Source organism: Nelusetta ayraudi, unplaced genomic scaffold (assembly GCF_046127955.1).
Source record: "Nelusetta ayraudi isolate G7.1 ecotype Tasmania unplaced genomic scaffold, CSIRO-AGI_Nayr_v1 ptg000026l, whole genome shotgun sequence".
Taxonomy (NCBI): Eukaryota; Metazoa; Chordata; class Actinopteri; order Tetraodontiformes; family Monacanthidae; genus Nelusetta; species Nelusetta ayraudi.
Window position 1 is genome coordinate 8,026,435 of NW_027466076.1, and position 15,024 is coordinate 8,041,458.

At 44.5% G+C, this 15,024-nt stretch overlaps 3 protein-coding genes and 1 long non-coding RNA gene across 4 annotated transcripts in view; all 4 read right to left on the bottom strand.

The window, feature by feature from the left end:
- LOC142890478 (uncharacterized) overlaps positions 1-15,024 on the bottom strand; it is a 79,630-nt gene that overhangs the window by 131 nt on the left and 64,475 nt on the right. The window contains exon 2 of the long non-coding RNA XR_012927077.1: positions 217-889. This is a non-coding gene — a long non-coding RNA (uncharacterized LOC142890478). The remainder of the gene's footprint in view (positions 1-216; positions 890-15,024) is intronic.
- f2rl1.2 (coagulation factor II (thrombin) receptor-like 1, tandem duplicate 2) lies at positions 721-2,981 on the bottom strand. Its single transcript, XM_076029542.1, has 2 exons — positions 2,810-2,981; positions 721-2,079 (listed from the first exon to the last, which is right to left on the bottom strand). The coding sequence occupies exons 1-2, from the start codon at positions 2,874-2,876 to the stop codon at positions 986-988; spliced, it is 1,161 nt and encodes a 386-aa protein (XP_075885657.1). The 5' UTR covers positions 2,877-2,981; the 3' UTR covers positions 721-985.
- Positions 4,702-7,504, bottom strand: f2rl1.1 (coagulation factor II (thrombin) receptor-like 1, tandem duplicate 1). Its single transcript, XM_076029543.1, has 2 exons — positions 7,382-7,504; positions 4,702-6,222 (listed from the first exon to the last, which is right to left on the bottom strand). The coding sequence occupies exons 1-2, from the start codon at positions 7,458-7,460 to the stop codon at positions 5,159-5,161; spliced, it is 1,143 nt and encodes a 380-aa protein (XP_075885658.1). The 5' UTR covers positions 7,461-7,504; the 3' UTR covers positions 4,702-5,158.
- On the bottom strand, positions 8,576-11,251 carry LOC142890472 (proteinase-activated receptor 1-like). The gene is made up of 2 exons (XM_076029539.1): positions 11,068-11,251; positions 8,576-10,507 (listed from the first exon to the last, which is right to left on the bottom strand). Exons 1-2 carry the CDS (start codon positions 11,141-11,143, stop codon positions 9,282-9,284), a joined length of 1,302 nt encoding a protein of 433 aa, XP_075885654.1. The 5' UTR covers positions 11,144-11,251; the 3' UTR covers positions 8,576-9,281.

Here is a 15,024-nt window from a genome sequence, read left to right on the forward strand (position 1 = left end):
AAAAGGCAAAGAAAGCCTTGAAGGTGACTCCAAATTGGACGTCTGGCTCCGAAACAGGACGTTCAGGTCGTCTACTCAACATGTTTTATCACGCTGGCAGACATTCCTCACATCTTTCGTGCCTGACCTGCTTTCTCTCTGGTTGCTTATTCAAGAAGCTAACAAACAGGACTACTGTACATTATTAGGTAGGAAAAAAAAGTAGTATGTATATACTTTGGAGGATGAAGAGATCACCGGAGTGCATTCCAGAGCTTCCTTGCGTTTCCCCGGGGCGATGATTCACACCAGTGAGCCCTGTGGACGGCCCCCTCCCTCCCATCCCGTGACAAAAAAAAACACAGTTCCGGTGACTCGCGTCACACAGGTATCCAGTCGGTTACGCAATGTAAAGAGGTTTCACAGATACCGGATTACTTTGGTTTATCATTTATTTAAAAACACTATGTAACATCTCAACAGACATTACCTTAAACTCAAAACAAAGGCAAAAATTGCGGCACAGACGGACTAAAGCAGATAAAAGTTGTACAGCTACAAGCAAGAATATAAACAGAGGGATTACAAATACACCTCTGCCAGCGGCAAGTTGAGCAAGGCTTCACGTTATGTCACGTTAAAATATCTTCTCCATGTCCATTTGTGGGACCGACACAATAAAACGTATCGAGCAGCTCCCTCCATTCTTGAAAAGCATGAATTCACATTTAAAAAAAAAAAAAAAATTGGTAGCAGTGAGAAGCTGTTTATGAGGTTTTATCTGTCTCCTAATGAACTCCTCCAAGCACTGCTGTGTGTCACAGTTTCAGTCCTTCTTTGGCGATGTGCTGCAGTCGTCGGCTAGAATTGTTGCGCCACGTGACTTCTTACTTCCCAATTGTAGTAAATCCTACTGCCAACCGGGTCCGGGCGCCGCTGCGTTTCCAGGACAGCTTTGCGTACAATCGCGTCCCATTCTAGTCTTTTCTTAGCGCCGTTCCTCAGACTAACAGGTGCTGCTCTGCGTGTTCCCGCTGTCGGACACGTACGACTTGCTCTTCCTGGAGTACTTCATGGAGCTGAACGACACCCTCATCCTCTCCACGGACCTGCTGCTCCTGCACAGCAGCGTGTTCTTCACGTGGTTCCTGAAGTCCTCCGACACAAAGTAGTAGATGAACGGGTCCAGGCAGCTGTTGAGGCTGGCCAGGCACAGCGTGGAGATGTAGAAGCCGTAGCCGTTGTCGACCGTGCCGTCCTTCACCAGGGAGTAGTGCACCACCAGCATGATGTTGCTGGGGATGAAGCACACGAGGAAGGTGACCAGGACGGTCACGATCAGCACCACGGCCCTGTGGCGGTTCTTGGATGCCGAGCTGTCGTCCACGGAGTTCTGCCCCAGGGCTCTGAGCAACAGGATGTAGGCCACCACGATGACCACGCACGGGACGAGGAACACGACCAAACCCATGAACATGAAGTAGAAGTAGGGGAGCTTCACCGACGGGAACGGATCCAACGGGTCCTTTATGACGTTGACGTCGTGGCAGGTGGTTATGTTGGGGTCTTTGAGCTTGGCGGTCTGGTTGTACAGGTACAGAGGCGTGGTGGTGAGCCAGATGAACGCCCAGATGGCCACGCAGATGCCCACCGCCAACTTGGTGTTCTTCCTCTGCTGGGACAGGGGGTGGGCCACCACCCAGTACCTCTGCACGCTGAGGCAGGCGATGAAAAGCACCGAGCAGTACATGTTACTGTAGAAGAAGCTCACAAGGACTTTGCACAGCGGCTCCCCGTAAATCCAGTTGTTGCCGTTAAAATGGTAGGATATTTTCAGCGGAACCCAGATGACAAAGAGCAGGTCTGCCAGAGCGAGGTTGGCCATGTAGACGGTGGACGGATGCTTCTTCTTGGTCCTGAAGAGGAAGACCCAAATGGCCATGCCATTGGCAGGGAGCCCGATAACAAACACAATAATGTACAGGACTGGGATGAAGACGGTGGTGAGGGTACTCCTCAGCGTTTCAGCAGTCACCTCGTCCACAGAAACCAGGTTAGAGTCGTTAGGGTCCTCAAAACCAACAAACCCCCGTCCTTTACCTAGGGGACGAGAATTAATAAGACACTTTAGGATGTAATTAAAAGAAAATGTGTATAATAAAATATGTATCCATGTATGTATATACACACACTCTAGTTTGTGAGGAACTATTTATTTCTCTCTTTTTTTTTTAAACAAAGTGTTAAACATTCTCTAACATTCTGTAAAAGAGTCTTTACACTTTGGGTTAATAATTGTGGCTCACTGTATTTGCACAATAAGGCAGATTTAAAAACAAAAAAACAAAACATTTAAAACACAACTGCTACAAACATCCATAATAAGTGATAAGGGGCAGGGTTTAAAGTCACAGCAGTTGTTAGACTAATCAAATGACATCAATAATCTCGCAATAACTAAATCAGCGCACTGTGTTCTAATGAGATTCATTTTTCTGGCTGACGAAACGTAAAAACAGTCGCCATTATTATGCTTCTCCATTACTCGGACCGACAGATTTCTTTTCCCTCTATAAACCGGAGCTTAAACGTTACATTAAATGTTAACCCTTTTCACCCTTTTTTTTTTTTATTTTTTTTTTTTAAAGACCTAACCAATCATTTATATTAACATTTATTTTAGAAGTATGACGCAAGGGCTCTCGCGTACATTTGATAGTCAGACGCCAAAAAAAAAAAGAAAATGTGACTTCGTCACCGTGTTCAAATGTGTTTTATGGCGCCGTCGCACTTGAGTGACATTAAACAGTTAAACGGGTTATGACCTTACCTGTCGCGTTGGCGGCTGAAATCCAGCAGAAACAAACCAGGAGCGACGCTAACCGAATCAAATCCATGTCGGCGACCGTAAGAGACTATTTGCTTCGACTTGTTTCGCTGCTCTTTATAAAGCGTTCGACCTGGAGCACTGAGAACTTGTGAGGAAGCCTCAACTTCCCCTCTAGGTCCCACCCAGAGACTACCTGCTTGGACGACACTGACGTCATCTCAGCCCCGCCCATTCTCCCGTCTCGCAGGACTTGTTTTGCCAACCATTTTTTTTTTTTTTTTTTCATTTGTGAAAGGAGGTTAGGAGGGAAAACAAGAGTAAACAAACACACAGTGTCATATCAGAGCAGCACAACCGAGTTTCTGTCGAGGGTGTAGGTGTGTAGACTTGAGAGCAGTCTGTATCTCACTCATCAACATTTCTCATGGTTTTAAAATACAATTCATTTATCTAGCCATACCAACAAGCTAAATGAAGAAAAAAATATGTTTATTTTATTGTAAATGTGTGTGTACGTAAAAGAATAAATGAAACCAATTTACTCATACTATAATTTACGTATACTGACCAGATTAGTTTTTGGCTTGCAAGTTGCAACAAGTAGGTTTCACAATTTCCTCTTGCAATTTCTGTCTCCATATGATGTCTAAAAAGGTAGCTTACCCTGTACACATTTTTTGGAAATTGACTTTGACGCAATCATTCATCATTCATTCATCTTCCATACCCGCTTATTCCCGAGCTCAGGGTCACAGGGGTCTGCTGGAGCCTATCCCAGCTGTCATAGGGCGAAGGCAGGGTGACACCCTGGACAAGTCGCCAGTTCATCGCAGGGCCACATAGAGACAAACAAAGACAAACAACCATTCACACTCACATGCACACCTCTGGACAATTTAGAGTATTCAATTGACCTCACATGCATGTTTTTGGACTGTGGGAGGAAGCTGGAGAACCCGGAGAGAACCCACGCAGACACAGGGAGAAATTGCAAACTCCACACAGAAAGGTCCCAGGCCCGGAATCGAACCCACGACCTTCTTGCTGTGAGGCGCTAACCACTGCGCCACCGTGTCGCCCCTTGACGCAATCAATTCGATGAAAACTTTAAACTTTGTTTTTTGTTTTTTTTAAGAAACAAACAAATTCACACTAAGAAGTCATGCTGATGCAGTGAAACTTTTGATGTCAAGTTGTGTTGGAATGTAATGTGTAATGGAAAAGTACAACACATTCTCATTTTCAACATTTTTAGATAACCATTTTCTCTGATAAAAGGACCAATTATCTGTATTGAATTTACTTAAAGGACCAATTTTAATCCAGAGATATGTGGGTCCTATTCAAGAAAAAAAAGAAAGACAGAGAGAAAGAAAGGAAGAAAAAAAATACTTACATTGCAGCGGCTTCACTCATTACATGTGTGATGTCTAATTCTCCATCTCAGGAATGGTCAGCTAATTGGGTCATCTACATGTTCAACATCTCGTATGCTATTTCAGTATGTTCAAGATTAACATCTGGTGTTCCTCCACTGCTGGTATAAGGTTCCGGTCTGCGGAAAGTTCAGTCATTTCAGAAGAAAAACACACCATGGGAAATGCTAAGATCTAATCTCTCCCTCTCTCTCTCTCTCTCTCTCTCTAGATTACCCCACTTTAAGCAAAACAATCTACTGTAAAGCTTAAAAAGTAAACAGTGACTCTACTCCAGAACAGTTAATCATATTCATCTCATCTAGAGTGAAATTGTTGAATTGTATTGTAAAAAAAGATGAGGCTTAAAATGCGAAGCTAAAGTTCCCAGTGCTGCCATAATTAATGCACCCACACAGCCGCCATCCACTTTTAAATTACCTTTTCAGTCTTAAATTGAAAAAAAGGTCCAGAGAAAGAACATAGTTACATTTGAGTAGTTTACTTTATTAACAACAATTGCAGTGAATAGATGCAACCAAGATTTAAAACAACAACAACAACGACGTGACAGCAGGTAAAAATATATATAAGATGAACTTACATAATTTTGCTGTTTTTAGGTTCGATCAAAACATCAATCCTGATAAATATAGCACTTCAGAAGATCAAGGCATCTCAAAAAAAAAAAACTTCAAAAATAAAACAAAGAAATGTTTTGAATAAATAAAAAATCTTTAATCCCAATAAGAACAAAACAGCAATCCATCTACAAGAATAATAGAATGACTTTAAACAGCTAACAAATGCTTTTGGAGGGCCACAAACCAGTATTCCACATATCAACTCAATGGAATTAAAACAGACACAGGCGTTCCCCTTTTCATTGCAGCATTGTCGGAGCTGACCAGGAGTTTCTGCATAGTGAGACTGATTAGCAGTCAGTGCTCCGAGTGTTCTGCGAGCTCGACGTGTACGAGCTCTTCTTCTTGGAGTACTTCAGCGCGCTGAAGGAGACCCTCATCCTCTGCGCAGTCCGCTCACTCCTGCAGAGGAACGTGTTCTTCACGTGCTCGCGGAAGTCCTCGGAGATGAAGTAGTAAACAAAGGGGTCCAGGCAGCTGTTGAGGCTGGCCAGGCACAGCGTCGTGATGTAAAACCCGTATAGGCTGTTGTCCGCCTCGTGCAGGAGGAGAAAATAGTGCACCAGCAGCATGACGTTGCTGGGGGTGAAGCACACGACGAACATGACCAGCACGGTGACGATCAGCACGATGGCCTTGCGCCGCTTCTGCGCGATGGACGGATCGGTCATGCTTTCCCTGAGAGCCTTGAGCATGAGGATGTAGGACACGATGCAAACCGCGGTGGGGACCACGAATCCCACGATGCCCATCGTCAGGAAGTAGCCCGCCGCCATCTTCTTCTGGCTGGGTTTTGTGACGTCGTGGCACGTGTGGATGTTGAGGTTGGCGACCCTGACCTCCTGGTCGTACAGGTAGAGCGGGACGGTTGAGATCCACACCACTAGCCAAATGGTGACGGAGACGGCCGTGGCTGTGCAGCTGCTGCTCTGCTTCAGGCCCAGCGGGTTGACCACGGCCCTGTAGCGCTGGACACTGATGCAGGCGATGAAGGCGATGGAGCAGTACATGTTGCCGTAGAAAAACGCCACCAGGACCTTGCACAGCCCTGGTCCGTAGGTCCAGTCGTTGCCGTTGAAGTGGTACGATATCTTGAGAGGGACCCAGATGACAAAGAGCAGGTCGGCCAGAGCCAGGTTGGCCATGTAGATGGACGACGGGTGCTTCTTCTTGGTCCGAAAGAGAAAGACCCAGAGGGCCATGGCGTTGGTAGGGAGTCCCACGACAATAACAATGATGTAGACGATTGGCAGGAAGATTGTGGTGAGACCACTGCTGAGGACCTTCTGGCCTTCGGATGTGACCCAGACGCCATTGTTGGTCTCTGTGCCGGGAAAACCTCTGAGATTTGGATCTGCGAAAAATAGTCAGAAGAAGCAAAGCCGCTTACTTTTCTGATTTAGTACGGAAACAATGTCAGCAATGTAAGCAGATCACCTTTCCCCTGCGTACCAGGTTTGGTAAATAGTGGAAGGATTCCCAAATCCCCTGGATTTAATTCACATATCAATCTGGGACAAAGGTGTAAACTCTCAATCAGTCATTCAATTCATTCAGTTGGCAGGTGAATTACAGCCTCAACTTGAATCTCCCTTCCTTGGTGGCTGCTTGCTACAATAAATTAACACATTTTCTATATTTCACTGTTTTGATGAAGGTTTCTAAAACTCTACCCCAACTGGGGGGGGTCAACAGCAGACAACCGGCAGGACAAGATGCAACCACCAGCCATTGAAAGCAATACTGACAGGAGCAAACAAATTTAAAGACAGAAACGTAAATTACAGCAGTAATAAAGAGATTTCCATAATCTAGTTTTCATTTCCCCAAAGAATGATTAGAGCGACAGACATTTGACTGAAGTCCATCCAAAACATTTTGAAATATTTAGGAAGTCCCGCCAAAATGGACCAGCCAGAACCGAAAGTGAATTTCAGCGATCCTTACTTCAGCTTTAGATTTATCTGCAATGCAATTCAATAATAATGAAAAAGGGATGCACGATTGGCAAACCAAGTGATTACACAAAGATGGAAAAAAAAACAAACAATTTTGACATAAATCAATCAATAAAATAAAAACACTGCAAACGAATCTTCTACTAGTAATTAATTCAGCCTGTCTCTCCATTACATTGTTAATTTTTTTGCTTTCAAAATAGGCCATGGGTGTCATTTATGACAGCAAGCGAAAACGCTTAACCCCCTGAAATGTCTCAATCAAACTGATTGGGATCACGTCCGTACTCAGTCGTCTCAGCTCTGACAAATCCACGACTTTACAGTTAATAGACTTCGGAGTTTAATGTTAAAAAACAAAACAAAAACGTGTTGCACAACTTGTTCTTTCCGCCTTTAGGCGTAGGGGCACGAGACAAAGCAAACTACTTTTATGGGAACCCAGTGGAACACTGGGTGTTTTGTCGTTTAATTCGAGTTTCACAAAAAACAAAAATAACCAGAACGTCAACAAAACAGGCGTTTAAAAAAAAAAGGTCGTGGGGTAAAACTCACCGTCCTCCTGCGACCAACCAGTTTTAATGCAGCACAACAGCAGGAACAGGCCAGAAGTCAGACTCATGACTGCTAACATCCGCGGGTGCGGCTGCTCTGCGTCTCACTGCCTGTCTCGACCCTATGCAGCCACGCGCTGGTCTAAACACCTGCGTGACGCCACGGTCAGGTGACCAGGGTGGGGAAGAAGAAAAAAAAAAAACGGAAATAGAAGCAAATTTTACATTTTTGTTTTATTTAAAAGTGCAAGACAAACACATTTTTTTTTTCAAGCCGCTGTCGGTGTTAACCAGCCAGTAAGAGAAATGTGTCAAGAAATGACACACTGCTGCCGGGTCGCCTTGTTGTTGAGGTTAATGAGCTTGTATTGTTTTACAGGGGTTCCCCTTATTTCATTTAGTAGGCCAGCAGCCCCATCATCTGGACAAGAAAAGGAACTGCACTGCAGCGTCGTGAGTAAATTTGCTTTTAAAGACGACTCCTTGGTTTAAAACACAATTTGGTGAAAGAAAACATTCTCTCTCGTAAAAAGGTGGGTTTCAAAACTTGCAACGATTTATACATCGTTACATTGACGCAGAAGCTGTACATTGGTGTGACATTTTCACGACTTTTGAATGCAGTTATTCAAAGTAAGCGTTCCTGTATTCGGTGTCATTTTATTTAAAGCCTAACACTAGCATCCGTGTTTTTCCATCTTGCTTTCCCACTAACAGTAATTGTATGCGACAATTTGTGTCAATAACAAAAAAAAGCGATGAACGGACATTTCTCTCGATACGGCGCCATGCAGTGGTCAAAAAGGAGAATTACACACGCTTCAACCAGTTCTCTTATATCCCATCTTAATCGCAGAGATTTATTTTTGTCACTTTGATCTTTGCTTCGGACCTGCACCCATTACCTAAAGCCCCTCGAATGTATGAATACTGTTTCCAAGTTGAGTTTTTGCATGAAACACTTCTTCTTTTTTTCTTTTTTTTTTAAAGAGTACTGTGCATTTCCTGAGGAGACATCAGAAAACCCACTTCTTTTGAACCACTAATGTTGGATATATTATTATATAGAGTTTACACAAACTCACTGAGATTAACTCACAACATTCCAAAGTGATTCTCATTGGCTTTCTGTAAAAAAAAAAAAAAAAAAAAAATTAAAATACAAATAAAAAATAACATTGCTCCCTTCTATTCCTCCTAAACACACGTGAAGGTTGCACTAAGCAGTTCTCATTTTCACCAGCAGAGTGCAGCACTAAATGAACTTGATAAAGTGACACGTTCACTTGAAACTATTACAACCAAAGTATAACAACACAACCTGCTCTGCTCCAGAGCTGGTCCTATCGCCTGGGCTCCGTCCCGAATAATGATAAATATAAGAGCAAAGCACTTATGAAATGCTAGTTAAGAAGAAATTCTATAAATTAAGCAGACAAAACAAGACACATTTTAAGAGTTAAAAAGTGTGTATTGAGGCAGAAGAATATTTCTACAAATATATGTACAGAAAAATAAACAATAATTATGACACTGGTGCTTTCAATAAAAGAAAAGAAAATACATGTTATGCACTCAACATTGAATGTTGCAGTCAAAACTGAAAGTGCACAAACTAAAGCTTGTCAAGAGACCACATTCTTATCGACTCATTCTTCCTTCCGCACATTGTTTCGTACGTCATTCATCCTTGAAGAGGCTCAAAGCACATTTAGAAGGTTTTCTACTACTTCCGCCGGTGCGATAGCTTCAGTTTTCCTCCTGTTAACGTGAGAACAATAGAGACAGTGAGGGACAGGCTAACTGTGTGCTCATGGCTTGCTGCACCTTCATAGCAAAAGTACTTCATTTGCCTGATAAAAGTCAGTTAAATGTCTCCTATTAACGCCCCGCACTGTGCATCAGACCAGCAGCTTTTTGTACTGGCTGTTGAGGCTTTGCTGGAAAGAGTCCGACGTGTTTATTTTGGAGCTTTCGGTACGACCGGACTTCGTTTGGCTGCTGGACCTGTGCGAGGAGCAAGCGCCGAGGCTGCGCTCGGGGCTCTTCTTGCACGTCAGCACGCTGAACAGTTGCCTCTGGCACTGGGACGATCCAAAGTAGTAGACCAACGGGTCCAAGAGGCAGTTGAGACTTCCCACACACAGAAACACCAGATACGCCGCGTAGGAACCGTCCGGGGCCTCCTGGGCCTGACTGATCCCCGTGTTGAATTGCAGGAAGTGCACCAGGAGCAGGCAGTTTGTGGGTGCGAAGCACACCACAAACATCACCAGCACCGTCAGAGCCATCACCACCGCTCTGGTTCTTCGGCGAGAGCTGCCCGGCACCCCGCGCGGGACGCTGGTCAGCGCCCAGATCACCTTGGCGTAGGACACCGCGGTGACGAGCAGCGGCAGGAAGAAGAGCGCGCAGCAGAGGGCGATGAAGTAGAACTTGCTGTGCCAAATTTGCTCCTGCACCGGCAGGACGTCATGGCAGGTGGTGACGCCCAACTCCTTGAGGTAAACAGTCTGCTCCGAGAGGACGAGGGGCACCGAGCCGGCGAAGGACAGAATCCACATGGTCGCGCAGGCTATGATGGAGTTCCTCGGCCTCCTCCAGACCAGGGAATCGATGGGGTAGGCGACGGCGAGGAGGCGGTCCACGCTGATGCAAGCGATGAGGAGGACGGAGCAGTACATGTTCCAGTAAAAGGCGGCGGTGACCACGCGGCACATCACCGGGCCGAACAGCCAGTTGTTGCCGCCAAAGTGGTAGACGATCTTGAAGGGCAGGAGCATGGCGAAGATCAGGTCGGCGCAGGCCAGGTTGAGCATGTAGATGGCGGCGGGCTTCTTGGGGCGGATCCTCCGGCCGAAGGCCATCAGGGCGCAGATGTTGATGGGCACGCTGATGAGGCAGACCACCGTGTAGAAGGACGGGATGAGGATGGTGGACACGGGGCCCGTGAGGAAGAGCAGGGCCTCCTCCGAGATCCTCGGCCTCACCGTGGCATTGTCGCGAGGCCTCGCCGTGCGGCTGTCGTCGTCGGTGTCGACATTGCCGTCGTCATACGAATAGATCGAGAACGGCTCAAAGGGGGACGCGCTGGGAAAGAATGAAAAACTCCTGCCGCGTGCGCTACCTGGAGAGACAGGCAAGAGGCGTCAGGTCGATGCATTGGTCAATCATATGTGGTTCCAATCTTTGACAGTTGAGTTGAGGGGAAGTTGACTTTGTTTAGTGAAGAACAAATACAAAAGAATGCAACTGCAAGGCAACGATGACCTGGAGAACTAACAACCACCCCTGTTTTGGTTTATAGACCAAATAGACCAATGCTCGGTAAAGGAAGAAAAAAATAAAGTTTTCAAACAAAAAAGTACTACCACAAAATAGTATAATAGAGAACCAGCAGCTTAATAGCAAACGCTGAGACAGATTATTATCCAGGACACATGAAATAATTTCTTTCATCGTCATATTTTGAACTGATTCCCAGAAGACACAATTTCGTGGGTAAAAAAATTGAAACACAGTTTTTCATTTTTTTTATTTTATTTTTTATTTTTTGTTTTGTTTCTTGTCAAAGAAAAAAAATACAAGATTACAAATCCAATCAAAAACTAAATTCTTTGAGCTGTTCCCTTCAGGAGTCATCTCGGTTTTTGCATTCTTGACGAAAGGGGGTGGAAGTCTCCTTACCGTTTTTGTCTGCAGCCCAGGCAACCAGCGCACACAGCAGCGCCAGGAACAAACTCCGAGGCAGCGTCGAAAACATGTTTGGCGCAATACAAACACCAGAGAGAACGTGGAATAAATTTGGTAAATGCCGATCTTCGCGCTCCGTGTGCGTCTCAGTTCTCTATCTCCCAGCTCGCTCTGTGAGGATGGACGTCTTCGGAGGTCCAGCGAACCGTGTTGCGTTTCCGCCCACTCGCCGCCCGGGCCCTCACGGCCAGTCCACCAATCAGCCGCAGTCTGCACATTGAGACACATTCCTGCGGGCTGATGTCACCTTTCCCGTCACACAGCAAGCAGACGCATCCAATCGCATAAAAACGGCACTTAATGAACCATAAACAGGGGACCGTTTTGTTTAGAATCTGGGAAGTAAGCAAACGATGAGGTTTTTGATCGAGTGGTTGTTATGATTTGGGGATTAATTGTGAAGTTTATGTGGATATTTCAAGACTCTCGTATGTTTCTCCTCTGTAGGGATTGTTTTACTACATATTTCGTATTATTAAAAAAAAAAAAAAAAAACATAGGTTGTGATTCCTTCTTTGCAGGACTTTACAACATGCCATGACACGGCAGAAAACCTACTCCAAAAAACCCGCTGTGTTTTTTCTGTGCTGTGGGTGATGAGGTTCAAGTACCGGATGAGTGGCCCAGTGCTTTCTGCCTGTAAAAACAACCACTAATGTCACTCTAGCGCCCGAATGCGAAACCACATCATTTGGCCTTTCCTTCCTCTGTTTACAGCCGAAAGCCTGAACGTTGCGATTAGATCACATTTACCCTTTCTTTGATCTAATCTAATTGGCTTGGGTGTAGCACTCAAATGCTCTCAATACACCACTGAGACCGGATATTGTGTTATTTGTTCCTCTACTTCTTCTTCTTTTTTTTTTTTGCCTCTGTCCTAAGCAGTTGGTGTATATGTATATGTGAAATGGCCTCTTATCCCCGGGAGACTGCGAGCACTTAATGTTCTGCACATGCTGAGAAATGTCCCACTGCTTCTGGGAGAAGTTCAAGTTATGAGAACATCTCTCCCACTGTGTGTCTAGTTCAGTAGGCCCAATGACTTGTTTATGTCTGTGTCCGTGGCTTTTTGGATAAAAAACAAGTACGCAACGTGAACTTTCTCGAAGCAAGATAAAGGAAAATGAGCGTCTCTGACAAAGGAAGAGGACAGGGGCAGGATGGGGAGGGAGTCTGACTCATTCATCCTGAGCTTTTTTATCCTCTGGGACTCAGTATCTGAGCTCACAGACGGCCAGACTGGAGCTATTTCCTCACAATAACATTTGTCACAATGATCTGTTTCGTGTGTCTACAGTAAAAAAAAAAACAAAAAACAAAAAAAAAACAACAAAACTTCAGAGAGAGGATCACTTCGCGAAGGTCAACATGTTTGCTGTGTCTGTTAGGAAACTGGTCATTTTTAAGAGCTGGTTTGGAGAGATATATGAACACCCTGTGGACATTACAGTTGTCCGTAGAGCCAACAGGCAAGAAGTAACTGAAGTCACTAAACATTTGACCCATATGCATTTTGTTTTAGCAGATTGCTGTGCAATATGTAATTGTTCACACCCGCATATAGCCCATGGTACATAGCAGACTTTGCATGACTGACCAAAAAAGTGTCTTCTTATCTCCACTAATGAGCAGCGAGTTCCCTCTGAAGGGTTAATGTCGTCCAAAGCTGCTCTTCACTTGTGAGAATAAAGTGCAGCTGGACTTTAGGTTCACTCCCGAGGTCTGCCGCTGTGGCAGCATGCAGAGTCCTGGGCGTAGTTGAACTAACACAAGCTCATTCCGCTCTCCACGGTGGGAGCAGGAAACTGACTGTGGGAGATTAGGGTCCAGGGTGAAGACGGTGGCACGACTCCAGGCCAGAGTTTCACAAGTCTAATATGCGCTGTTGTCTTCCGAGTGCACTCTGACACATTTTTATCGCCTTCTGTGGCTTGGCCACGTCCACCGGAGGAGAGGAGCAGGTCCAAAGATGGACAAGGACAAAAGGTGGGTCAGGGATACGAGGCCTGCTACTGAGTCACAGGGGAAAGAAATGTTGCAGCTGGACAGAAATGTAGATATACACACACAAAAAAAATAAAGAAAATCCTCCCCTCCAGATTCCCAAGAAACAGAATAAAGGATGATGTCAATGGATGATGTCACTTTTCTATTTTGTTAGCTTTTAACATCTCAACAGTTTGGGGTTGTGTTTCAGGTCAACAAATGAAAATAGAACTGCAGAGTATTTAAATATTCATTAGATCATGATCCTGAAATAGCTTTTCTATTTCAAACACACATTTCACTGCAAGTTTTAAGGTGTAAATCTACAAATGTGACTATTAAAATTAACCAAATTGGTATAAATACCATTTATTTACATCTGCCGTTTCTCATTGGCTGTTCAAAAGTATGCAACTTTCCAAATATTTTCTACTGGCTGTTCACCAGATGGAAATATTAAACGAATTCCATGAGTGTCTAAAATGTTCTGGCATTTGAACTTTTTTCAGATGAACTTGTGTTTTTCCATCTAGAATGACGACAAAAGGGTTTGTGTCCATTCCCGTGTAGACCTGCGAAGAATCCTCTCTCAGGAAACCTACTCCTAAATCTCGGTGGCTCCAACAAACCCACATCAGTCACGACAATATCCATAAACTAGGGACTGGAATGTGCAAACGCCACAGTCTTTGCGGCTCAGTACATGACATCATTCTCACTGTTGGAATAAGCTTCCGCGCAGTGCCAAATCCCAACTAATTCAGTCATTTTTTAACTTTAGGCGGAGGTGTTTCTATAGCGGTGTGTGATTGCGGCAGCTGCCGGAATCTGAGCCGACACTTCACTCAGCCTGCTTTCTATTTGTTCCGGCTCCTCGTCTCTTCTCCTTTCGGGAAGTGACCAGGCAAAGGGATGGTTTCCATTAAAGATGAGATTTTTTTCTGGGCCAGTCATTTTTGCTGATCCTCCAAGAGTTCCTTTTGTTGTTTTTTTTCCCCCTCTTCTTTTACTTTTTAATGAAGTAACACCCCTGATCAAATTTTGATTATAAACTATTATTCCAGGTGACACCAACATCTTGAATCCTTGCACAGTCATGCGCTTTGTTTTGCTTGGAAACAGAATGATTCATTCCCTTAGACACAAAGTGATGGGTGTGATTCCGTGTGAAACTATGCCTGAACAACTGGAAGTCTCTGGAAATGACAACTCTGGTGTGTGCTCTTTAGATAGATAGATAGATAGATAGATAGATAGATAGATAGATAGATAGATAGATAGATAGAATAATGAATAATACAGAATAGAACACTTATTGTTGTATTCAAACACTTCAAGCTACATGCAAACCTCATTCTTGTCCTCATCCCAAAAGAAAACTAATCATTGATCAGGTCACATAGACAACACAGCAAAAACCATATTTTTTTCTTTCCTGTCACAGAAAAGACGTTCAACACACACACAGAAATATTGTTTTTTTTATTAACCAAAATAATGAAAACAATGTCATAAAAACATTGGCCGCAGCGCAACAGGCGTCACTTCGCCGGAGATAATATTAAAAGCTTCGTATACCTGAGCCTTTTGAAAGTGCTGAACTAGGATGAACGGTCGCCCTCTTGTGGTGTTAATGGATAAAGGCCTATTTTCCATCCGCTCTGGCTGAATTCAGTCTTGGTGCCTTGGTCGCAACAAAGGCAGGTTGAATTAAAGCCGGTCAAGTTGCCATGGACACTCAGGCAACAATGAAGGAATCTCCCCTGGCAGGTTAGAGCCCGGGAGCAAATGAGCTCCGGACCCCAAGCGCAGACAACAGAGGCGGCAGCGCGAAAGATCACACAGTCACCGTTTGTGTTGTTTCGCTTTTGCCAAGTGTCTCTTGAAATTTTTCCTTCTTCTTGA